The sequence below is a fragment of the Mustela putorius genome, unplaced genomic scaffold, assembly GCF_011764305.1.
Source record: "Mustela putorius furo isolate JIRA1106 unplaced genomic scaffold, ASM1176430v1.1 tig00000430_pilon_pilon_pilon, whole genome shotgun sequence".
Classification (NCBI taxonomy): domain Eukaryota; kingdom Metazoa; phylum Chordata; class Mammalia; order Carnivora; family Mustelidae; genus Mustela; species Mustela putorius.
This window is the reverse complement of record NW_025421377.1, coordinates 3,527,017-3,552,057: the sequence shown is the minus strand read 5'-3', so window position 1 is coordinate 3,552,057 and position 25,041 is coordinate 3,527,017. Positions and strand designations below refer to the sequence as shown.

Here is a 25,041-nt window from a genome sequence, read left to right as displayed (position 1 = left end):
TTCTTTAAAAAAATATCTATTCAGGTCCTCTGCCCATGTTTTTAATTGGAAATTTTTTTGTTGTAGAGTTGTGTAAGTTCTTTATATATTTTGGATATTAACCCCTTATAGATATATCATTTGGAAATATCTTCTCCCATTCAATAAATTGCCTTTTTGTTTTGTTGATAGTTTTTTTTTCGCTGTGTAAAAGCTTTTTATTTTGGTGTAGTCCCAATAGTTTAATTTTGCTTTTGTTTCTCTTGCTTCAGGAGACATACCAAGGAAAATGTTTCTATGGCTAGTATCAACAAAATTACTTCCTATATTTTCTTCTAGGAATTTTATGGCTTCAAATTTCACATTTAGGGCTTTAATCCAATTTGAGTTCATTTATTTTTTTAAAAGATTTGTTTATTTATTTTGGAGAGAGAGAGAATGAAAGAGTGAATAAGCAAGCTTGAGTAGGGTAGGGGTAGAGGGAAAGAATCTTAAGTAGACTCCCCACTGAGTGCAGAGCCCGATGTGGGGCTCAATCTCATGACCCCAAGATTATGACCTAAGCTGAAACCAAGAGTTGGATGTTTAACTGGCTGAGCCACCCAGGCACCCCAGAGTTTATTTTTGTGGATGATAAAAAGAAAGTGGTCCAGTTTCATTCTTTTTCATGCAGCTGTACAGTTTTCTCAACACCATTTTTTCAAGAGACTGTCTTTTCTTCATTGTGTATTCTTGCTTCCTTAGTCATAGATTAATTGACCATAAAACTGTGGGTTGATTCCTTTTTTTAAAAAAGATTTTATTTATTTATTTGACAGACAGAGATCACAAGTAGGCAGAGAGGCAGGCAGAGAGAGAAAGGAGGAAGCAGACTCCCTGGTGAGCACAGAGCCTGATGCAGGGCTCGATCCCAGCATCAGGGATCATGACCTAAGCTGAAGGCAGAGGCTTTAACCCACTGAGCTACCCAGATGCCCCTGTAGGTTTATTTTTGACTCTGTGTTCTGTTTCATTTATCGATGTGTCTATTTTTTGCCTGGTATCATACTATTTTGGTTACTATAGCTTTGTAGTTTATCTTGAAGTCTGGAATTGTGATACTTACAAGCTTTGTTCTTATTTCTCAAAATTGCTTTGGCTATTTGAGGTCTTTTGTGGTTCTAGATAAATTTTAGTATTATTTGATCCAGTTCTGCAAAAAAAATGTCTTGGTATTTTTTTTTTCAAATACATATATTTTTTTAATTTTTTATTTTTTATAAACATATATTTTTATCCCCAGGGGTACAGGTCTGTGAATCACCAGGTTTACACACTTCACAGCACTCACCAAAGCACATACCCTCCCCAATGTCCATAATCCCACCCCCCTTCTCCCAACCACCCTCCCCCCAGCAGCCCTCAGTTTGTTTTGTCAGATTAAGAGTCACTTATGGTTTGTCTCCTTCCCAATTCCATCTTGTTTCATTGATTCTTCTCCTACCCACTTAAGCCCCCATGTTGCATCACCACTTCCTCATATCAGGGAGATCATATGATAGTTGACATCAACAAATGGCAGACCCTGAGATCATGACCTGAGCAGAAGGCAGCGGCTTAACCCAGTGAGCCACCCAGGTGCCCGGCAGTGGGTTTTTTATATATGGTCTTTATTATGCTGAGGTATGAACACTTTGTTCACAGTTGAATTTTAGATGTTGAATATTGTTCAATGCTTTTCCACATCTATTGAGATGATCATATGATTTTTTTTGTTTTGTTGATACAATATATAACATTGATTGACTTACAAATCAACTGAAAAATCTTTGTATCCCTAGAAAAAATTCCATTTGAACAAGGTAAATTGTCCTTCTAATGTATTATTGAATGTGGTTTCCTAATACTTCAGTTGAAGATCTTTATATACATGTTCATCAGCAATATTGGCGTGCACTTTTGGGTTTTTGGTTGGTTGTTTTTCTTGTTGTTGTTGTTGTTTTGTTTTTTTTTGTTTTGTTTTTTTGTATAGTGTCTTTGATTTTTGCTTCTAAGATTTTGATAATAAATCAGGGTTGGAATTCTGCTATGTTGCTAACTTCCATTCAATTTATGTTCATCTTTTAAGCTTTTGCTTTTGTTAAAATCTTGATAGCCAAATAAAAGTTCTAGGCCCATTTTTGTTCCAGTCCCTAGGGAAGAAGAAAAAATGCTAAAAGAAACAAATGATATTAAAAATTGCCTTTTGGAAGGCACAATTTGCTCACGTTTCATAAATGCCCTAGGCTTCCTCTTAGAAGCAGCAGAGTTTCCTGGGGGAAAAGTGAGCCCATACTCCAATCCCCATTATTTAAAGTTACAGTAAAAATTCCTTGTCATTTCAAATATACAGATGATATGGCTTTCCTATTCTGACTCCTTCACATTACTAAAGATGGCCATATTACTGATATGACCTCTAGGTGAATAATCAAGATGGTTATCAAAATTATTACTGCAATGATTAAAAAATATTTGCTATACTAGAATTCTAAAAAATTCTAAAATCATCTAAAAAACATCTAAAACATTCTAAAATCATCCAGTTTATACTCACAGTTTCTACTACTGCACAGCATTGTATTCCCATGACATTTCTGAATTAAATTTTACTGACAGTGTTTTAATAAGAGAGTAAAATTTATCTGCTTCTAATGTAATTTTGGAGGGCTTACTGTGTTCTTAAATGTGTTATTTTATAAGACAGCATGGGCCAATCTCTTGCATAAATGCAAGCCTGAAATCATCTTAAAAGCTAATTGGAAAATATAGTTTGCTTTAAAACAATTTTTTGAAATAATCATTCATTATACCAAGTCAGCATAGGCTTATTTTATTATCTTTTCTTAAGTGAAGAATAATTATATACTGCTAATTTATTTTACTAAAGATTTTATATGTGTCCCAAGAACTCTGTTGTGTCACATTTGGGAATGAATGGAAACATTACAGAATTAACATTTTTTTTCAGAATTATAATTTTAAAAATTTATATCAGTCAGTAGTCAAATAAATAAAGAAAAGCTTTATTGCTTTTACCAAATAAATATTCTGAAAGCCATTTGCCACCTCCTTCTCTGAGTTTATCAATGAACTAGGAAGCAGCAGGCTTTTTCAGCCAAACTAGTGTTGACTACATGGCTATTGAGATAATCAATTGTATGACTGTTTCCTTTTCAATGTCAGTTAATCTAGTCTATTCTGCAATACTAATCTAGTGGTTAACCTAGTCTGCTTTTGGCATTATTCATAAAATATTAAATGATAAGTAACTTCATTTTATGAGCCAAAATAGCACCAAGTGTGGGTAAGATATAGTCAGATGGCTCATATTACTTTTATTTTACAAAGGCATAAAGCTAGAGGAGGTATATAGCTCAGTGGTAGAGCATTTGACTGCAAAGACATAAAGCTAGAGAGCCAGGTCATGACAGCTCAGCTCTTTCTGACAATGCCCTGTCCCATCACTGACAGTGTCTCAAGCACACACATTTCATCAAGATCACTGGAGTCATTTGTTTACTTTTCTCCTCAATAATTCATTGGTATTATGTGGATGTGACTAGAATGTAGATTTAATATTTCTGGTTCAATTCATTTGAAGATCCATATGTAAGGCATCATTTCATGCCATACAAAAAATCAAAACAGCTGCAAAAATAATTTAACAATTGCAAGTTTCTTCTGTGATTTGTTAATCCTCTATCTCACGGGCCCTGGTAGTATGCCCAGTATTCATGAGAATCAGGACTGTGTTGATTACAAGTTGTGTGGAATTTTATATTCCCTTTCAGTGGTGGCTGTGTGGTTTTACATTATTCACACTCATCTTAATTCAAGCTGTGTTTATCTGTTGGTATTTCCTTGTTTTTCTATTTTAAGGGTGACCCCCTACTATTGGCATCTAAACAAGACACTTAATCTGTAGAGTTTTTATCCATTACAATTTTACTGACATTTTCCTCTTCCATGAGAATTATTTCAAGATTGAATAGCACATGTAAAATTTGTTGACCTAATCGGGGAGGAAATCACAGGAGCAGGGCCAGCAAGAGCTCTTGTATAATCCATAGAAGTTGAGAGCTGGGTAGTGATGGTTCTGCTCCCAACTTTGCTGACAGCTTTATTCCAAGCAGGCCACTGAATTAGCCCCTGCATGTGATCCCTTTATTTTGTCAACAAATATTTGCTGACTGTTCATACTAGGTATAAGGCCACAAACAAAATGAGATCCTTGACCTCATAGAACTTTTATTACATTGAAGGGAAACAAGCAAATAAATAGGTAACAAATAAAAAATTAAAATAAATAAGTAGTAGTATATCAGGCAGTGATGAGTGCAATGGAAAAAAATGTAGCAAGGAGTTGGAGAGCATTGAGAGAATGGGGGTGTGATGGCAAGAGGCGCAGTTCTCAACAAAGTGCTGTTCAGCGAAACTTCACCGAGATCTGTGAGGATATAAGAATCCAGGAGATGAGGGAGACCTGGACATCTGTTGGTGTTTCCAATTTATTTATGCCTTTAGCAAGCATTTATTGGCACCTACAATGTGCCAGGTGCATAGTTTGATGCTGGGGATGGAGAGGTGAATAAAATAAAGTTCTGCCTTCAAGGAACTCAGCATAACAGGAAATGAGACATGAAAATAATTAAATTATTGTACAGTGTGATAAATTTCAAATTGTGGGAGTAGCAGAGACATAGAGGAAGAACTCTTTCCGTGTGGCATTATTAGAGAAGTCTACTCCCAGGGAGGAGGTAACAGCGAATTGATTTTAGAGGATGAATAGAAGTTTGCCCTGTAGAGAAGGTGGAATAGGAAGGCATCTCAGGTAGAGTAACATACCAGATCTAGTGTATATTAGGGGAACGGCAACTAGTTTAATTTTACTAGGATATGAAATGGGGAGAGAAAAAACATATTTTGGAAATTTTAGGAAGTAAAAATAGCAGCACCTAGTGATTAATTGCATATGAATGCTGATGTTGAGTGTGAGGCAAAGGTTTTGGGGCATGGGATTTGGGAAGATAGTATTACCACCAAGAAGATCATGTATATCAAAGGAGGAGTGGGGGCCGTGGTGGTGGTAGGGACAGGGGTTGAATTAATATTGACGTCATGTCTTTATCTGGTTCAAGAAGTGCAGGACAATACTATTCCTTTCAGAGGAGTTAAGAACATTTTTTTCTTCTGTAAGAGATGACATGAGTTATACTTTCATCAAGTGGTTTGCTAGTAGACTGGCTCCCTGAAAAAAACCAAACTGCTGACTTCTGCATGGGTTGCCTGCATTTCCCTATGAGAATCTGTAGCTCCCACCAGCCTTCTCCGTAGGGCTTTCTCGAAGTTCCAATAACTGCTCTTTGCCTTGTTCCTTAACATTGGGTGCTAACAGAACCTGTCTCAGCATAGTACACTACTCCTTGCTGTTTTTCTAAATCCTGCCAGCACCTTTGTTAAGTGGTCCTTTCATTCAACACTCTGCAGGGATCTTACTTCAGCGGGTCATTTCTTTCCTGCTGGAACCATGGCTATTACATACGAAAAATAAGACAGACATAGTCCTTTGCTTTAACAGAGCTTCAGACCCCCTGAACTCCCTGATATTTCCCATTATTTCTCTTCTGATGTGGGACAATGACGTGCAAACATTCTCTTGTACACTTTTCCAACTCTATGTCTAGTGAAGCTGGAAACCAAAGAAACCTCTTTCCTACTTCTGTCATACCCCACCTAAATCACAGCTCTTATGGTCTCTTGAGGCCAACAAAATGTCCTGGCATAGGAAGTTGATACTGTTGGTCCATCAAAGAGAAAACAAGCCATCTGTTACTTTTGTGTTTTCAGCAGTGGTGATGAAGTCATGCTCCTGTGTCATTTGTGGATTTATTCCTGTGTGACCTGTGGCTCATGTTTATGAAAGTAGGCCAGCTAGGTGACACATTTTGGAACACTGGGCTGGAGTCATAGTATCCAACTATGAGATCTTTTTTTTCTTTAGGTTTTCATTTCTTCACAAGGCAAAAGGAGGAAATAGGTATCAATTAACTTGCAAGACTTTTCCAGCATTAACATTCTTCTCATGAAAAAGGTCTGCAGCTCTGGGAGCTGTCTGTGACTATGACTTTGTGAGCATTGTCCACTGAACAGCTCAGTCTAACAAAGAAAATTTAGGAATGTGTGTTTTTTTTTAAACGATTGTATGAGTTTTGTTAATGAATACATCTAACTCCATAGTATATTTCTGACCAAGTGATATATCAAAGAAAAATGTATTAGTTACTTACTATTGCTTAACAAATTACCACAAATTTCATAGCTTATAATAGTGCACATCTAGCTCTTCCTGTGTTTAGCAGAGCCACAGTTCATGGTCCCATGAAGCCTCCAAAGCATGTAGCAGTTCCAAAGCATAGGTTGCTGGATAAACTGAGTGGGTGTGTTTGCCCCTCGTCCATCAACTGGTCCCCATAAGCTGAAAGAATATCTCCCTCTCATCATTTCCTTAGGGAACAGACCTAAGTATGCCCTAGCAGGAGATGAAGTAAAGAAGATCTGTATACAGCATTTATACAGCCCATACTGATATATAACCTATCCTGCTGGTGTTTTTGGAAGTCATCAGCATTGACAAGACTGGGAAGAATTTCCATTTGATCTATGACACCAAGGGTTGCTTTGCTATTCATAGGATTACACCTGAGGAGGCCAAGTATAAATTGTGTAAAGTGAGAAAGATCTTTGCAGGTTGTGAGGGAAGGAAAACCTCATCTGGTGACCTGTGATGCTTGCATCACTTATCAAGGTGAATGACACCATTTAGACTGATTTGGAAAGATTACTAATTTCATCAAGTTTGACACTGTTAATCTGTTAGACCAATAGTGCTAACCTGCGAAAAATTGCTGTGATCACCAACAGAGAGAGACACCCTGGTTCTTTTGACATAGTTCTTGTGGATGATGCCAAAAGCAACAGCTTTGCTCCTCAGCTCTCCGACATTTTTGTTTTCAACAAAGGCAGCAAACCATAGATTTCTCTTCCCTGTGGAAATAGTATCTGCCTCACCATTTCTGAAGAGAGAGACAAGAGACTAGTGGCCAAACAGAACAGTAGATAAAGGGTCTATAGGTGACATGATTGAAAGTCTTTATACTTAATTAAAGATAATACAACATGATTAAATAAATAAACAAACAAACAAACAAATAAATGACACCATACACATCTATTATCCCATAGTTTCTGTGGATCTTCAATCTGGGAATGACTTGTGTGGTTTCTTTGCTTTAGGGTCTGTCATATAGGTATAATCAAGGTATTAGCCAGGGTGGGGGTCTTATCTGAATCGTGTTGGAAGAATATTAGTTCCTCAAGAGTTGTTGGATTAAGGGTCTATTTCTAGCTGGCTGTTGGCCAGAGGCTACTCTTAAGCCCTTGCCGTCATGTGGGTCCCATAATATGGCAACTTGGTTCATCAAATCCAATAAGGGAGAGAGTCTGCTAGCAATAGAGAAATCATAATTTTATGTACCCTAATGACAGATGTGACATCCCATTACCTTGTATTGGTTGCAAGCAAGTCTCTAGGCTGATTGATATTCAAGGGGAAGGTGAGGCTTACACCGAGCCTGAATATTAGGAGGCGGTGGTCATTGAGACCATCTTAGAGTCTGCCTGCCACAGAGATTCTTTTTTACTTTTTTTAATGGTAAAAGAATTTTAAATCCTAAGCTCTTCTAGTATAATGTTTAGTTTATGTGCCAAAAATAAAAAGTGATAACTAAATGCAATGTGAGATACTGAATGGAGATCTTGGGAATATTTGAATTACTCGTTCAGTAATTTTAACGTTATCTCTTTACCAGAACCTTTTTATAAATTTGGGGAGAAATGGGAAGATGTTGGTCAAAGGGCACAGTAAGACAAAAAAACCTGTAATTTTTTTGGTAAATAAAGCAAACAATTTTAGTAGATAAATTCACTGAAAATTATATAGTTATACACAATGGAATATTACCCAGCCACCAAAAAGAACGAAATCTTGCTATTTGCAATGATGTGGATGATGTTGAGCGAGAGGGTACTAGGCTAAGTGAAATCAGTCAGTCAGTGAAAGAAAAATACTATATGATTTCTTTCACTCATATGTGGAATTTAAGAAACAAAACAGATGAACATGGGGGAGGGAAGGAAAATTAAAATACAATAAAAATCAGAGAGGGAGTCAAACTATAAGAGACTCTTAACTCTAGGGAAAAAACTGGGTTGCTAGAGGGGAGGTGGGTGGGAGATGAGGTAATGAGTGATGGGCAATAAAGACGGCACTTGATGGAATGAGCCTCAGGTGTTACATGCAACTGATGAATCACGAAATTATACCTTGAAACTAATAATACAGTATATGTTAACTAAATTGAATTTAAATAAGAATTTTTTAAAAGTCACATAGGTAAAATCTACCACTTTTTTTGGTTGGTTATTTTAGAATGTCCTTTCTGGTGAAAATACCATAAAAGCTTAACTATCACTATATACTAGAATTATTTATATATCTATTTATATGTATTTGTTTCAACAAATACAGAGATGATGTTACAGTACTCTACTTGAACTTCTATCGAAATGTGTTAGGAACTTCTAACACCAAATGCACTTCACACGTCAATTTAAAATAATCACCAGTTCTAAAATAGTATTCTGATAGCCGAATCCAACTCTTTACTTGTGCAGAGCGCTGTTTTCAGATGTCAGTCAGCTTGCTGCTTGGATATAGACACTCATGTTCCAAAATAGTGTGGTCTGTCTCACCACACTGTTCCATGTGATGAAAAGCCAAATACTTCAACCCCTCATAGGCAGTTGGACTTCATGCAAAGCAAGAACAAATGGCTCCTCGTTTTGCTCACTGTTTGAAAGGGCTGCTCGTTATAAATACTCTATCACTATTTCACATGTCCTGGTCCAACAATTTGAAGCTTATGGGTCTCGGTTGGTTACACCTCTTATGAGAGCTATTTGGAAACACTCTAGTAGACATTTTTCTTAGGTCCTATTTTTAGAATGGAAGGCCTAATGGTATTTTAATGTCTCTATATATTCCCAGAACAAATCTCAAGAAAAATGTCTGTTACCTTTTGAAATTTAGCAAAGCTGGTAGGATTATCACAGCTCCTCTGAGAAGTACTGTGTTAAAGAATGAATCTTGATTTACGAAATGTTACTGGTTAAAGAACCAAGGGAAATCAGCTCTTTCAAACCCCTCACTTTTCAAATGAGGAAAGTGTAAGTCTTGGTTTGAGTGAACTGTTGGCCCAAGATTAGACAGTGAGGAGTATGGGAGTTTTAGAATGGTAGACTTGTGTTTTCCTGCAGAAGATGTCTGTGGTAAGAGTCAATGACAGTTTCTGAGATAAGATTCAGGTTTAAAACATGAAAATTGTTTACTGGACCCTTGTGTGAAACTTTATTACTCTTACAGAAGATTCTGAGAAAAGATGTAAATGTATGAACCCAAAAATATATGGGTTCATAAGTGAGGAAAGGTCCAGAAACCTCTTGGGAGAATTGGGCTTTGTGTGTAGACAGCTTCTCAAGGATCTTCCCCTGCACCCCCACCCCCACCGCTGCTGACTATGTTAGATGAATGTTTCCCCTGTAATGGCACTTGGCATTCCATCAATTAGAGACTCCTTTGCTCCAGCAAATAATCTTCTAATGATGCAAAAACCTTTGGGAGGGTTAAGTGTTCATCTGTGATTATGAATTACTCTATGTTATTTTCATCCTTCTTTTTCTTTGGCAACCTGATTGGGATCTGATCACTTGGGGAATGTAGTTTTGATTATAGGAAGGGAAGAAAATGTTTATGAGCTAGGAACACTCTGGTGGAGATGGCCATCTAAGTGGGGTTGCTGGAGTGGGGTTGACGGGGATGGTGTCAGAAACTGGAACCCAGGTCAGGGACTAGAAGGCAAAGGAAGAATGCTGAAAATAAATCCAGATTGCTTGTAGCTTTACTCTGGGCTGTCTCACACAAAGAAAAAAAAAGAGAGAGAGAGAGAAATGATTTTACCTTTCTTGGTGTTCCTTAGGCCATTTGGCAAATACTGATTCATTGCTGGTTAACTAGGAGTTTGTGGAATGAAGGGAGAACCCAACCTTGTGTATACAGTTGGTCCACTCAGAAAGTGCATGCAAGCATGCCTTGTTTAATTGCACTTTGCCTTATTGTGCTTCACACGTGTTGCATTTTTTATAAATTGGAGGTCCGTGGCAACCCTGTGTCGAGCAAGTCTATGGGTGCCATGTTGCCAACAGTCTTTGCTCCCTTCACATCTTTGTGTCACATTTTGGTAATTCTTGCAGTATTTCAAACCTTATCATTAGTATTATATTTGCTTTGATGATCTGCAATTAGTGATCTTTGATGTGCTGTGAACCACACGCATATAAGAGGGTGAACTTAGTAAGTGCTGTGCATTCCCCTGGCCATTCTCCCTCCTTTCAGTCCCCTCAATTCCCTGAGATACAACAATGTAAAATTAGGCCAATTAATAACCCTGTAATGACCTCTAAGTATTCTAGTGAAAGGAAGAGTTGCATGTTTCTCACTTTAAATCAAAAACTAGAAATGAGTGGGTTAAGCCTCTGCCTTTGGCTCAGGTCATGATCTCAGGGTCCTGGTATTGAGCCCTGCATCAGGCTCTCTGTTCGGCAGGGAGCCTGCTTCCTCCTCTTTTTGCCTACTTGTGATCTCTGTCTCTCAAATAAATAAATAAAATCTAAAAAAAAAAAAAAAACTAGAAATGATTAAGCTTAGTAAGGAAGGTGTGTCAAAAGCCAAGAAAGGCCAAATCTAGGCCTCTTGTGCCAAACCCCCAGATTGTGAATGCAAAGAAAAAGTTCCAAGTAAATTAAAAGTGCTACTCCAGCGAACACATGCATGATAAGAGAGCAGAACAGCCTTGTTGATATGGCGACAGTTTGAGAGGTCTGGACAGAAGATCAAACCAGCCACAACATTGCCTTAACCCAAAGCCTACTCCTAAAGCTTAAAGCAGGACCCTAATTCTCTTCAATTCTGTGAAGACAGGGAAGTGAAAAAGCTGCCAAAGAAAAGTTTAAAGCTATCAGAGGTTGGCTCATGGGGTTTAAGAAAAGAAGCCTTCTCTAGAACATAAAAGTATGGGCAAAGCAGCCAGTGCTGATGGAGAAGCTGCAGCAAGTGCCTCCAGAAGATCCAGCTAAATAATTAATCAAGGTGGTCACACTGAACACCAGGTTTTCAGTGTGGATAAAACAGCTTCCTCTTGGAAGAAGATGCTATCAGGGGCTTTCAAAAGCTAGAGAGAAGTCAATGCCTGGCTTCAGAGCTTCAAAGGACAGGCTGACCCTCCTGTTAGGGGCTAATGCAGCTGGTGACTTTGAGTTGAAGCACAGTTCATATGCCTTTCCAGAATCTCTAGGGCCCTTAAGAATTATGCCAAATCTATTCTGCTTGTACTCTATAAATGGAACAACAAAGCCTTGATAATAGCACATCTGTTTACGACCATGATTTACTGAATATTTTAAGCCAGATCTACTGCTCAGACAAAAAAGATTCCTTTCAAATATTGCTGCTTATTGACAATGCAGCTGGTCACCCAAGAGATGGAGATGGACAATGAGATTAACGTGGTTTATGTGCCTGCTGACACAACACCTATTCTTTAGCCCATGGATCAAGGAGTCATCCCAACTTTCAAGTCTTACTTTTAAGAAATGCGTTTCCTAAGGTGATAGTTGTCATAGGTGGTGATTCCTTTGATGGATCTGGGAAAAACAAATTGAAAACCTTCTGGACAGGATTAACCATTGAAATGCCTTAAGAACATTGGTGATTCATGGGATGAGATCAAAATATTAACATTATCAGAATTTTGAAAGAAGTGGGTTCCAAACCTCACAGAAGACTTTGAGGGGTTCCAGACTTCAGTGGAGGAAGTAACAGCAGGTGTGGTAGAAATCACAGGAGAACTAGAATGTGAAATGGAGATTGAAGACATGACTGAATTGCCACAATCTCATGATTCAACTTGAACAGATTAGGAACTGCTTCTCAAGGATCAACAAAGAAAGTGGTTTCTTGAGATGGGATCTACTCCTGTGAAGATGTGGGAAAATTATTGAAATGACAACAAAGGATTTAGAATATTACATAAACTTAGTTTAAAAGGCCACAGCAGGGTTTGAGAGGATGGCCACCAATTTGGAAAGTTGTACTGTGGGGAAGATGGTATCAAACAGCATCCCAGTTACAGAGAAGTTGCTCACGAAAGGAAGAATCAAAGGATGCGGGAAACTTCACTATTGTCTTATTTTATGCAATTGCCACAGTCACCCCAACCGTCAGCAGCTCCCGCCTTGACCAGTCAGCAGCCACCCACATCTAGGCAAGACCCTGCACCAGAAGAAAGATTATAACTCACTGAGAGCTCAGATGATGATTAGCATTTTTTAGCAGTAAAGTATTTTTTAATTCAGGTGCATACACGGTACATTGGTTTTTAAGACATGATGCTGTTGTGTACTTAATAGTCTGTAGCATAGTGTTGACCTAACTTTTATATGTGATGGGAAACCAAGAAATTAATTTGATTTGTTTTATTGTGATAGTCACAATATTCTATTGTGGTGGTCTAGAGCCAAACCTGAAAAATCTCTGATATTAAGTATCAACCTTTTTTTTTTTTTTAAGATCTTATTTATTTATTTGACAGTGAGAGACACAGTGAGAAAGGGAACACAAGCAGGGGGAATGAGAGAGGGAGAAGCAGACTACCCACTGAGCAGAGAGTCCAATATGGGGCTCGATCCCAAGATCATGGAATAATGACCTGAGCCAAAGGCAGATGCTTAATGACTGAGCCACCCAGGAGCCCCAAATATCAAGTTTTGAACAAACCTTGAGTTGTGCTTTTGGAACACACATTCCTGAAGTATGGGTTCACATGAATAAAATGTTTAACTGAGTGGAACCTGGGATCAGTCTGACTGGGTTTGAATCCTGGCTCTGACACTCACTTAAGTGATCTTGGACAAGCGTCTTATTTTTCCTGTGCTTTAATTTTTTTATTTGTATATTTGGGATGATAGTAATAGTACTTATCATTTAGGGCTTTAATGAGAAATGAGTGAGTTAATGCACTTAGAACAGAGCCTAGCAAAGTGTTGTAAAGCAATTGCCTAAAAATTCTATGATCTGATTCTTCAACCATGTCCTTCAGTTCTATTTGGGAAAATATAGTCTCTAACTTCTCTAGGATAAGATTTTTGTTTCTTGAGAGAGGGAGAGAATGAATAGAGATTGTGTTATTGGAGGTGGGGACAGAGAGAGAGAGAATCCTAAGCAGGCTTCATGTCCAGAGCTGAGACCGTGGTGGGATTCAACCATCCTGAGATCATGACCTGAGCCAAAACCAAGAGTGTGTCTCTTAACTGATGGAGCCACCCAGGTGCCCCTCTGGAATAAGATTTAAAAATGTTATTTAAGTGACACTTCCTTAGTCCTGTAACTATCTATGTATTTCTCAATGGCAGTCAGCTGTCTTCTTTACACCAAGAAACTTGTCTGGACAAGTTCATAATTTTATAGCCCAAACTGAATCTTTCAAATGCAAAACCTCTCTTTCCACATCTTCATTAACAAATTTAGTAGGTAGGTAATTATGTGGAGATCAGGATTCTACAAGATACTGAGTTTTGAGACACGTTCCTGAGAACTTGTCAAAATGTCAAAAACATTTTGTATCTGAATGTAATTATCAAGTACCTCTTTTCCATATTTGTATATAGAACAAGATCCCTCTCCCAAAATTCTTCTACAGACTCTATCAGTTCTATTTTAATTCAGTGGCTGGTGTATCCCATTAATGTTCCTGCTATCCGGAGAAGTATGAATGGGGAATCTTAATGTGCTTGCTTAATCAAGAGATTTTTTAAAGCCAGATTATTCGATCCTTATGTGAAAATAGATAATACGGAAGGGTAGGTAGAACATAAACTAAAAGTTCGAACACCAGGATTCTCTTCCTGCTTTGCCATCAAGAAGATGTATGATCTCGAGTTCATCCCAGAATCTTCCTGGGCTTGTCTCAAATGGAGGATTTGAACCAGGTATTGCTTAAGATTTGTGACAGATCCCATATTGTATGATCGTGCAACATCGTCACGACCCTACCAAGTGAAGTGTATACTTTGCCTTGACCGACAGGTATATCTTCTTTCCCAGTTTCCTTAAAACAATTTGAAATGGCTTTGCCAGATCACCAGCCAGGGCGAGAGGAGCATTCTGTGGCTACAATGTGGGAGATGGCAGCCGGGTCTGCAAGGGAAGAAGTCCCTGCCTTATACAGGGACTTGTATATGCCTTATACATTTCTACATTTACAACTAGAATTGTAACATTCTCGTCCACAAGTGTTGGGTTGCAAGGCAGAGGAATAAAGCCAAGCTCTGGGAGCATCATTACTCTTACCATTAATAGCAGTTGTTTGCTTTTTTCTATTTTGCAGAAGATAAGGAGAAATCTGGGAAGATTAATAACTGCTTAAAAATGAAGATCAATAGTTTATTACTCTAGATAAACAACTGAGTTGGCCCTTGTCTATTTTTTCTGGGGAAGCAGTGGAGTTCCAGGAGCAGCTTTCTGTCTACGTCTCAGAGACACTTTTAATTTTTCAAAGGGGAGATAAAGAAATGAAATTAACCTATTTTGTGACCTACTTCTGCTTTTCCAATTTGGAGGCCTTCCTTTCTATGTTAATTTACTGCATTTGCTATTAACTAGAGCTTTTTTTTTTCTTTTCTTTTCTTTTCTTTTTCTTTTTTTTTTTTTGGTTGATGGGTTTGCTTGAGCACAGGAAATCTAAAAAGAAAATCACTTGAGATAAATATTTTTACAAGAGATAGTAAGCTGATATATTATGGAGCTAGCTTATTCCCTCTAGAATCACGGTAATAGGGTGGCTCCAATCCTTGTTTTAGGACTTAATGTAGAAATTTAAGTTGTTGGCTCTAGAAAATATAAATTAAGATAATATCATGGCACTGGTGGCTAACTTTAATTTCATTGTTATTTCAAAAAGTAGTCTGTAAAAACATTAATTTTCACTTTTTTTTCTTCTAGCCGTGGACTCCTGCCCTGTAGGTCTTTCTGTGAGGCTGCAAAAGAGGGCTGTGAATCAGTCCTAGGGATGGTGAACGCCTCCTGGCCCAGTTTCCTCACCTGCTCCCAGTTTAGAAACCAAACCGAAAGCAGCAACGTCAGCAGAATTTGCTTCTCTCCACAACAGGAAAAAGGCAAGCAATGTATGTGTCTGTGTTTCATTTCATTTAAGAAATTTTTTTGTTTGTTTGTTTAAAGATTTTATTTATTTATTTGACAGAGAGAGATCACAGGTAGGTAGAGAGACTGGCAGAGAGAGAGAGAGAGCGGGAAGCAGGCTCCCCGCTGAGCAGAGAGCCCGATGTGGGACTCGATCCCAGGACCCTGAGATCATGACCTGAGCTGAAGGCAGCGGCTCAACCCACTGAGCCACCCAGGCGCCCTCATTTAAGAAATTTTTATTGAAATACACCATTCATACAAGAACGTATACATATAATACATACTTCAGTGTATTTTATGAAAGTGACCAGACCCCTGTAACCAGCACCCAGATCAAGAGATAGATCACACAAAACTTCTAAATGAATGTCCGTAGTGGCATTAATAATGGCAACCAAAAAGTGGAAACACCCTGCATATTCTTCATCTAATGTATAGATTTAAAAAAAATAGTATATTCATACAGTAGAATATTAATTGGCAGTAAAAATGTATGAAGTACTTGTACATGCTTGATACAGATGAACCTTGAAAATGTTAAGTGAAAGAAGCAAATCACCAAACGTCCAACATCTCCCTAAATCTCTCAAGCCCCCTTCCAGTCATCTTACCCCCCCAAAGAAACCTCTCTTCTGAGAGAAGCCATCCAAAGTGATATCTGTCATCTTGCCCACTTCTGAACTTCGTGTCAGTGAAATTGGGAAGGATGGACTCCCTTTGTATCTAGCTTCACTTGCGTAAGATTATGTTTGAGAGATTCCTTACGTTTTCTTCTTGTGGTTCATTCATTCTCACTGTTGCATAGTATCCTAATATATTATATACCCTAATATATTATTCTGTTTGTTATTCTATTCAATTGTTCAACTGAGTTGTTTCTAGCTATTATGAATAGTGATGTTTTGACTATTCTTGTGCATGTCTTTGATTGAACATGGTCCATATATTTATTCAGCAAAAAGTTTTTTGAAGTGGTTGTCCCAATTTATCCTCCAGTCAACTGGGAGTGAAAGCTGCAGTTGCTCCAACTCCTCCCCAACACTTGCTATTGTCAGTCTTTTTCATTTTACCAATTCTGGTGATAGTATTGCTGTCTTTTGTGGTTTTAAGTTGCATTTCCATGATGAGTTTGATTAATTTTTCAAAAAAATTTAGTGATGTAAATAGCCCTTTTCATGAAGCATCTGTCCGAGTGTTTTATCCATTCTTTGGTTGGGTAGTTTGCCTTTTTGTTCTTGATTTATAGTTCTTTATATATCCTAGATATGTCAACTTCTGGGTTTATGTAGTATGAAGATCTCCCACTCTGTGGCTTGCCTTTCTTATTAGTGTCAAATTATGGAGCAGAAGGTCTTAATTTTAATGGGTCTGTATTATCAGTCTTTTATTTTGTGATTCCTTTTTGGTGTCTTGTTTAAAACATCCTTGCCTACACCAAAATGTAGTTGTTTTTTTTTCCTCTTTTCTTCTTGGACCTTATTGTTTTAGCATTTACATTTACAATACCATATTCTGGAATTAATTTTTGTGTATGGTGAGAGCTATGAATTAACTTTTTTCTGTGCATATAGTTAATTGACCCACTGCCCTTTATTTATTATTATCTTTTCCCTCTGTACTATAATGTCACCTTTGTTTTTGGTCAAGGGATTGATTATATATACATGTGTTTCTAGACCCTCTATTTGGCATAGAATTAAGCTAATTCTGCTCTGTCTGGATTCCTGTAGTTTTGTAAATCTTTATATTCAGTGGTGTAAGTGCTTCAGCTTTTTACTTCTGAAAAATTGTTTGCCTATTCTTGGCCTTTCGCATTTTATGTAAATTTTCAAATCACTGTGCAGTTTCCCCAAGTGCTTTTTGTTTTGAATTGGGATTGTATTAAATCCATAGTTCAAATTAGGCAAAATTGTTTTATGACATTGAATCTTCCAACCCATCAAAATGATATACTATGGTAATCTTTACTTAAGTAGTTTAATGAGTTAGTCTTTATTTTCTCTCAGTAGTGTTTGATAATTTCAACCAGAAAGATTTTGTTCATCTTCTCTTAGATTTATTTATGTGTATCTGATATTTTTATGTCATTTGTAAATGGAATCTCTAAAAAATATTTGTTTGTATACAAATAAATCACATACTGATTTTTATACCTCTTTGTAGATTCATTTGGATTTTCTAAGTGCACATTCTGTCATCTGCAAATGACTGTTTATTTTCTCCTTCCCAATCGTTATGCTTCCGTTTCTTCTTTGTCGTAGAGAAAGGTTTCGATATTTCACTTTTAATTATAATATTTGCAGAAAGACTTTTACTGATACTCTGTGTCAGATTAAGGAAGTCCTTTCAATTTCTGGCTTGCTAAGGGTTTTTTTTTTTAATCATGAATGGATTTTGAATGTTATCAAATGCATTTTCTACATCTCTTGAGATGATATGATTTTCCCCATATTATGTTAAAAATATAAGCTTTAGTGGCATATAATTCACATACCATAATATTCACTCTTTTTAAAATATATAATTAATTGGTTTTTGTATACTTATAGAGTTGTGTAACCATCTCAGCCATCTAATTCCAAAACATTTTTGTCACCCTAAAAAGAAACTCCATACCCATTAGCAATAATGACATTTTCTCCTCCCCCAGCCGCTGGAAATCACTAATCTACATTCAGAGTCCATGGATGTGCTTATTTTGGACATTTCATATAAGTGGAATCATAAAATGGGAATTTTGTGATTTGCTTCCTTCATTTAGCTTCATGTTTTCAAGATTTATTCATGTTGTAGTATGAATCAATACTTCATACATTTTTATTGCCAATTATTATTCCTTTGTATGAATATCCTTTTTTAAAAAATCCATACATTAGCTGAGGAACATTTGGGTGTTTCTACTTTTTTGTTTATTATTAGTGATGCCACAATTAATATTCATGTGAAGATTTTATGTGAACTTGGTTTCGCATATACCAATTCCCTGGGGTATATACCTTGGAGTAGAATTGTGACCAGTAATAACTCTGTTTAACATTTGAGGGAATTCCACTCTCACCATCAATGTGGAAAAGCATTCCAGTTTTTCCACATCCTCACCAACACTTGTTATCCTTTTTGATTTTAACCTTCGTAGTGGGTATGAAGTAGTATCTCATTGTGGTTTTGTTTTGCAATTTAATAATGACTAAGTATATAGATAATTCAACATATCATGAGCTCGTTAGTCATTTTTATATCTTTTTTAGAAGGAGCTATTTAAATATTTAGATTGTATTAAAATTAGGTGATTTGTTTTTTAATGCTGAATTGTAAGTGTTCTTCATCTATGCTGGATACAAGTCCATTATCAGATATATTATTTGCAAATATTTTCTTATGTTCTGTGGATATCTTTTCAAGTGATTTTCAAATGACTTTTCTTGATTTTGTCCTTTGAAGCACAGAAGTTTTTTTTAACTTTGAGAAAGTTCAGTTTATCTATCTTTTCTTTTGTCACTTTTGCTTTTAGTATCATGTCTAAAAAAATCATATTCTAATCCAAGGTCACTAATATTTACTCCTGTTTTCATCTAAGAGTTTTAAGATTTTAGCTCTCATATGTAGGTCATCAATTATTTTGAATTACTTTTCTTATATGGTATGAGGTAGGGGTCCAACCTCATCCAGTTATCTGAACACCAACTATGGAAGAGACTATTCTTTCCCTGTTGAATAGACTAAGTACCTTGTCAAAAATCGATTGGTCATAGATATATGAGTTTACGTCTGAACTCTCAATTGTCTTCCATTGATTTATATGGCGATTTTTATGTGAGTACCTGGTGTATTGGTTATTACAGCTTTGCAGTAAGATGATTACTAGAAGCAAAGAAGGACATTTAAAAATGATTATAAAGTCAATCCGTCAAGAATCTCATAACCTAACATCAGAGCCCAGAAATATATTAAGCAAAAACGATAGAATTAAGGGAAAAATTGGGGATGGAACAATTACGTAGATCATCTATAAGGAGGAAGAATTGAAAAACAGTATAAACTGACTTGATTTAGACAGCTATTAGAATACTCTATCCAACAATAGCAGAATGTATGTAAATATACACATCTCAAATTTTCAATTTTTAAACTTTAGACCTATTTGTATCTCTATGAGTTGAACATATAGTTGAATAGCATTTTTTTTCTGCACTAGACAAATCCTTGTCTTTTGATTGTACTGTTTAATTCATTTACAGTTAATGTAATTACTGATAAGAGAGGACCTACATCTTTTATTTTGCTATTCATTTTCTCTATGTCTTTTAAAAAATTCCTCTATCCTCCATTACCTCCTTTTCTATTATATTTAAAAAAACATATCACTTTAATTTCTTGTTGCTCCTTTAAAAATTTTTTTAAAATTAATTTATTTATTTTTCTTATTGCTTCTCTTTTTTTTTTTTTTTTAGTTTTTATTAGTTGCTCTGGGACTTACAGTTGGCATCAAGTTATAACAATCTAGTTCAGATTAATACCAACTTAATTTCAATTGTTTACAAAGTTTGCTTCTGTATAGCTTTGTTCCTTAGCTCCTTCTTTGTGCAATTATTGTCATACAAATTATATCTTTATATATTATAAACCCATAAACATAGTTTTAAAATTACTGATTTATGAAGTTGTCTATTAAATATGATAGAATAAGAGCATTAACAAACAAAAGTATATTCACGGTGTCTTATATTTACATAAGAATTACCTCTACTTGTAATATTTATTTCTTCATGTGGATTTAAGTTACTGTCTCTTGTCTTTTCATTTCATTCTGAAAGACTTCTTTTAGTATTTCTCATGGGGAAGTTCTGATAGTGGCAAATTCTTTGAACTTTTTTTTTTAACTTAGAAAAGTCCTATTATAGTCTTCATTTTGGAAGGATTGTTTTGCTGCATATAGAATTCTTGGTTGACAGTCCTTTATTTTCAGCATTCTAAATATGTAATCTCACTTTCTTTGGACACATGCTTTCTAATGAAAAATCAGCTGTTAATCTTCTAGAGAATCTGTTTTGCCTGATGAGTGGTGTTCTTGGTGTTCTCAAGATTCTTTCTAGCTTGAGTTTTTGATAGTTTGATTATGACATATCTATGTATATATGTTATGTATGTATGTATGGGTCCTTTTGAGTTTATTCAACTTGAGTTTATTTTTCTTCTTAGATGTGTGAATCAACATTATTCATTGAATTTGAGATTTCTCAGGTATTATATATTCAAGTACTCTTTCTGCCCCATTCTCTCTCCTCTCTCTCCTTTTTTGATGAACTCTATAATATTTCTTTTTTAATTGCTATATCTTATTTTATTTAAGATCAATTAGTTAACATACAGTGTATTATTAGTTTCAGAGGTAGAGTTTAGTGATTCATTAATTGCACATAACACCCTGTGCTCTTTGCATCAAGTGCCCTCCTTAATGTCCATCACCCAGTTACCCCATCCTCCCACCCAACTCCCCTCCAGGAACACTCAGATAGTTAAGAGTCTCTTATGGTTTTTCTCCCTCTCTGATTTCATCTTATTTTCTCTCTCTCTCTCTCTCTCTCTCTCTCTCCTCTCTTTGTGGAACTCCCACAGTGTATATATTAGTACACCTGATGTTTCTTCTAAATCTTTAAAAATCTGTTACTTTGGGGGGGGCATCTGGGTGGGTCAGTTTGTTGAGGGTCTGACTCTTGATTTTGGCTCAGGTCATGATCGCACTTAGGGTTGTGGAATTGAGCTTCGTGCCAGACTCTGTGCTTAGCAAGGAGTCTGTTTGTCCCTCTCCCTTTTCTCCTCCCTCAAATAAATAAATAAACAAAATCTCTAAAAAAATATATTTTTTAAAGGAACTGTTATTTTTCTTGATTTTTCTCTTTGTGTTCCTTAGACTGGAAAGATAGAATAATATCAATTTATTTATCTTCAAGTTTGCTGATTCTTTATTCTACTTGCTTAAATATGCTGTTAAGCATCCCTGGTGAAGTTTTCATTTCATTTGTTCTACTTTTCAACTGCTGAATTTCTATTTGGTTCTTTTTTTTTTTTTTTTTTTAGGAAAAACTAATTTGTATCTCTTTATTGATATTCTCTATTCATTGGCACATTGTTACTATACTTTAGTTCTTTCAAAAAGGGTTTTTAAGAGGAGTCAAGATGGCAGAGAAGTAGCAGGCTGAGACTACTTCAGCTAGCCGGAGATCAGCTAGATAGCTTATCTAAAGATTGCAAACACCTGAAAATCCATCGGCAGATCCAAGAGAAGAAGAACAGCAATTCTGGAAACAGAAAAACAACCACTTTCTGAAAGGTAGGACTGGCAGAGAAGTGAATCCAAAGCGACGGGAAGATAGAACCCGGGGGGAGGGGCCGGCTCCCGGCAAGCGGCGGAGCAACCGCGCACAAAATCAGGACTTTTAAAAGTCTGTTCCGCTGAGGGACATCACTCCAGAGGCTACCCAGGGCAAAGCCCACACGGGGTCAGTGTGGCCTCAGGTCCCGCAGGGTCACAGAAGGATCGGGGGTGTCTGAGTGTCACAGAGCTTGCGGGTATTGGAACGGGAAAGCCGGCTACAGAGACAGAGCCGACAGTAAGCTCGCAGCTCGGGGTGACCTTGAACCGGTCGCAGGCTCAGTGAGCTCAGAGCGCGGCCGGAGGTCAGGAAGACGGGAGTAACTTGGCGCTGTTCTCTGAGGGCGCACTGAGGAGTGCGGCCCTGGGCTCTCGGCTCCTCCAGGCCGGAGACCAGGAGGCCGCCATTTGTATTCCCGTCCTCCAGAACTCTACGGAAAGCGCTCAAGGAACAAAAGCTCCTGAAAGCAAACCCGAGCGGATTACACACCCCGGCCCTGGGTAAGGGCTGTGTAATTCCGCCTGGGGCGGACACTTGAGAATCACTACAACAGGCCCCTCCCCCAGAAGATCAACCAGAAATCCAGGCAAGACCAAGTTCACCTACCAAGGAGTGCGGTTTCAATACCAAGGAGAGCAGCAGAATTCCAGAGGAGGAGAAAGCCAAGCACGGAACTCATGACTTTTTCCCTGTGATTTTTTTTAGTCTTGCAGTTAATTTAATTTTTTTCTTTTTCATTTTTTGTTTTTTTTTCTCACCTTCGGGTAAAATTTTTTTTTAAACTGTTACCTTTTTCTTTTTTAACGATTTTTTACTAGTTTATCTAATATATATATATATATATATATATATTCTTTTTTTATATTTTTCTTAGGTGTTTTCTTTTTTATTCATTTTTTTTTCTTTTTTCTTTTTTCTTTTTTTTTTCTTTTTCTTTCTTTCTTCCTTTTTGAACCTTTTTTTATCCCCTTTCTCCCCCCTCTCGATTTGGGATCTCTTCTAATTTGGTTAAAGCATATTTTCCTGGGGTTGTTGCCACCCTTTTAGTATTTTACTTGCCCCTTCATATACTCTTATCTGGACAAAATGACAAGATGGAAAAATTCAACACAAAAAAAAGAACAAGAGGCAGTACCAAAGGCTAGGGACCTAATCAATACAGACATTGGTAATATGTCAGATCTAGAATTCAGAATGACAATTCTCAAGGTTCTAGCCAGGCTCGAAAAAGGCATGGAAGATATGAGAGAAACCCTCTCGAGAGATATAAAAGCCCTTTCTGGAGAAATAAAAGAACTAAAATCTAACCAAGTTGAAATCAAAAAAGCTATTAGTGAGGTGCAATCAAAAATGGAGGCTCTCAGTGCTAGGATAAATGAGGCAGAAGAAAGAATTAGTGATATAGAAGACCAAATGACAGAGAATAAAGAAGCTGAGCAAAAGAGGGACAAACAGCTACTGGACCACGAGGGGAGAATTCGACAGATAAGTGACACCATAAGACGAAACAACATTAGAATAATTGGGATTCCAGAAGAAGAAGAAAGAGAGAGGGGAGCAGAAGGTATACTGGAGAGAATTATTGGGGAGAATTTCCCCAATATGGCAAAGGGAACGAGCATCAAAATTCAGGAGGTTCAGAGAACGCCCCTCAAAATCAATAAGAATAGGCCCACACCCCGTCACCTAATAGTAAAATTTACAAGTCTCAGTGACAAAGAGAAAATCCTGAAAGCAGCCCGGGAAAAGAAGTCTGTAACATAAAATGGTAAAAATATTAGATTGGCAGCTGACTTATCCACAGAGACCTGGCAGGCCAGAAAGAGCTGGCATGATATTTTCAGAGCACTAAACGAGAAAAACATGCAGCCAAGAATACTATATCCAGCTAGGCTATCATTGAAAATAGAAGGAGAGATTAAAAGCTTCCAGGACAAACAAAAACTGAAAGAATTTGCAAACACCAAACCAGCTCTACAGGAAATCTTGAAAGGGGTCCTCTAAGCAAAGAGAGAGCCTACAAGTGGTAGATCAGAAAGGAACAGAGACCATATACAGGCAATACAATGGCCCTAAATTCATATCTCTCAATAGTTACCCTGAATGTTAATGGGCTAAATGCCCCTGTCAAAAGACACAGGGTATCCGAATGGATAAAAAAACAAAACCCATCTATATGTTGCCTCCAAGAAACTCATTTTAAGCCCGAAGACACCTCCAGATTTAAAGTGAGGGGGTGGAAAAGAATTTACCATGCTAATGGACATCAGAAGAAAGCAGGAGTGGCAATCCTTATATCAGATCAATTAGATTTTAAGCCAAAAACTATAATAAGAGATGAGGAAGGACACTATATCATACTCAAAGGGTCTGTCCAACAAAAAGATTTAACAATTTTAAATATCTATGCCCCCAACATGGGAGCAGCCAACTATATAAACCAATTAATAACAAAATCAAAGAAACACATCAACAATAATACAAATAATAGTAGGGGACTTTAACACTCCCCTCACTGAAATGGACAGATCATCCAAGCAAAAGATCAGCAAGGAAATAAAGGCCTTAATCGACACACTGGACCAGATGGACATCACAGATATATTCAGAACATTTCATCCCAAAGCAACAGAATACACATTCTTCTCTAGTGCACATGGAACATTCTCCAGAATAGATCACATCCTCGGTCCTAAATCAGGACTCAACCGGTATCAAAAGATTGGGATCATTCCCTGCATATTTTCAGACCACAATGCTCTAAAGCTAGAACTCAACCACAAAAGGAAGTTTGAAAAGAACCCAAATACATGGAGACTAAACAGCATCCTTCTAAAGAATGATTGGGTCAACCGGGAAATTAAAGAAGAATTGAAAAAAATCATGGAAACAAATGATAATGAAAATACAACGGTTCAAAATCTGTGGGACACAACAAAGGCAGTCCTGAGAGGAAAATATATAGCGGTACAAGCCTTTCTCAAGAAACAAGAAAGGTCTCAGGTACACAACCTAACCATACACCTAAAGGAGCTGGAGAAAGAACAAGAAAGAAACCCTAAGCCCAGCAGGAGAAGAGAAATCATAAAGATCAGAGCAGAAATCAATGAAATAGAAACCAAAAAAACAATAGAACAAATCAACGAAAGTAGGAGCTGGTTCTTTGAAAGAATTAATAAAATTGATAAACCACTGGCCCGACTTATCAAAAAGAAAAGAGAAAGGACCCAAATAAATAAAATCATGAATGAAAGAGGAGAGATCACAACTAACACCAAAGAAATACAAACTATT

General features: G+C 37.0%; 1 protein-coding gene and 1 pseudogene across 3 annotated transcripts in view; both read left to right on the top strand.

Moving 5' to 3' along the window:
• CORIN (corin, serine peptidase) overlaps positions 1-25,041 on the top strand; it is a 246,751-nt gene that overhangs the window by 82,659 nt on the left and 139,051 nt on the right. For all 3 annotated transcript variants that reach the window (XM_045079705.1, XM_045079704.1, XM_045079706.1), the window contains exon 5: positions 15,173-15,354. In XM_045079705.1, coding sequence (XP_044935640.1) covers positions 15,173-15,354 — 182 coding nt within the window. The remainder of the gene's footprint in view (positions 1-15,172; positions 15,355-25,041) is intronic.
• LOC106007084 lies at positions 6,242-7,120 on the top strand (annotated as a pseudogene).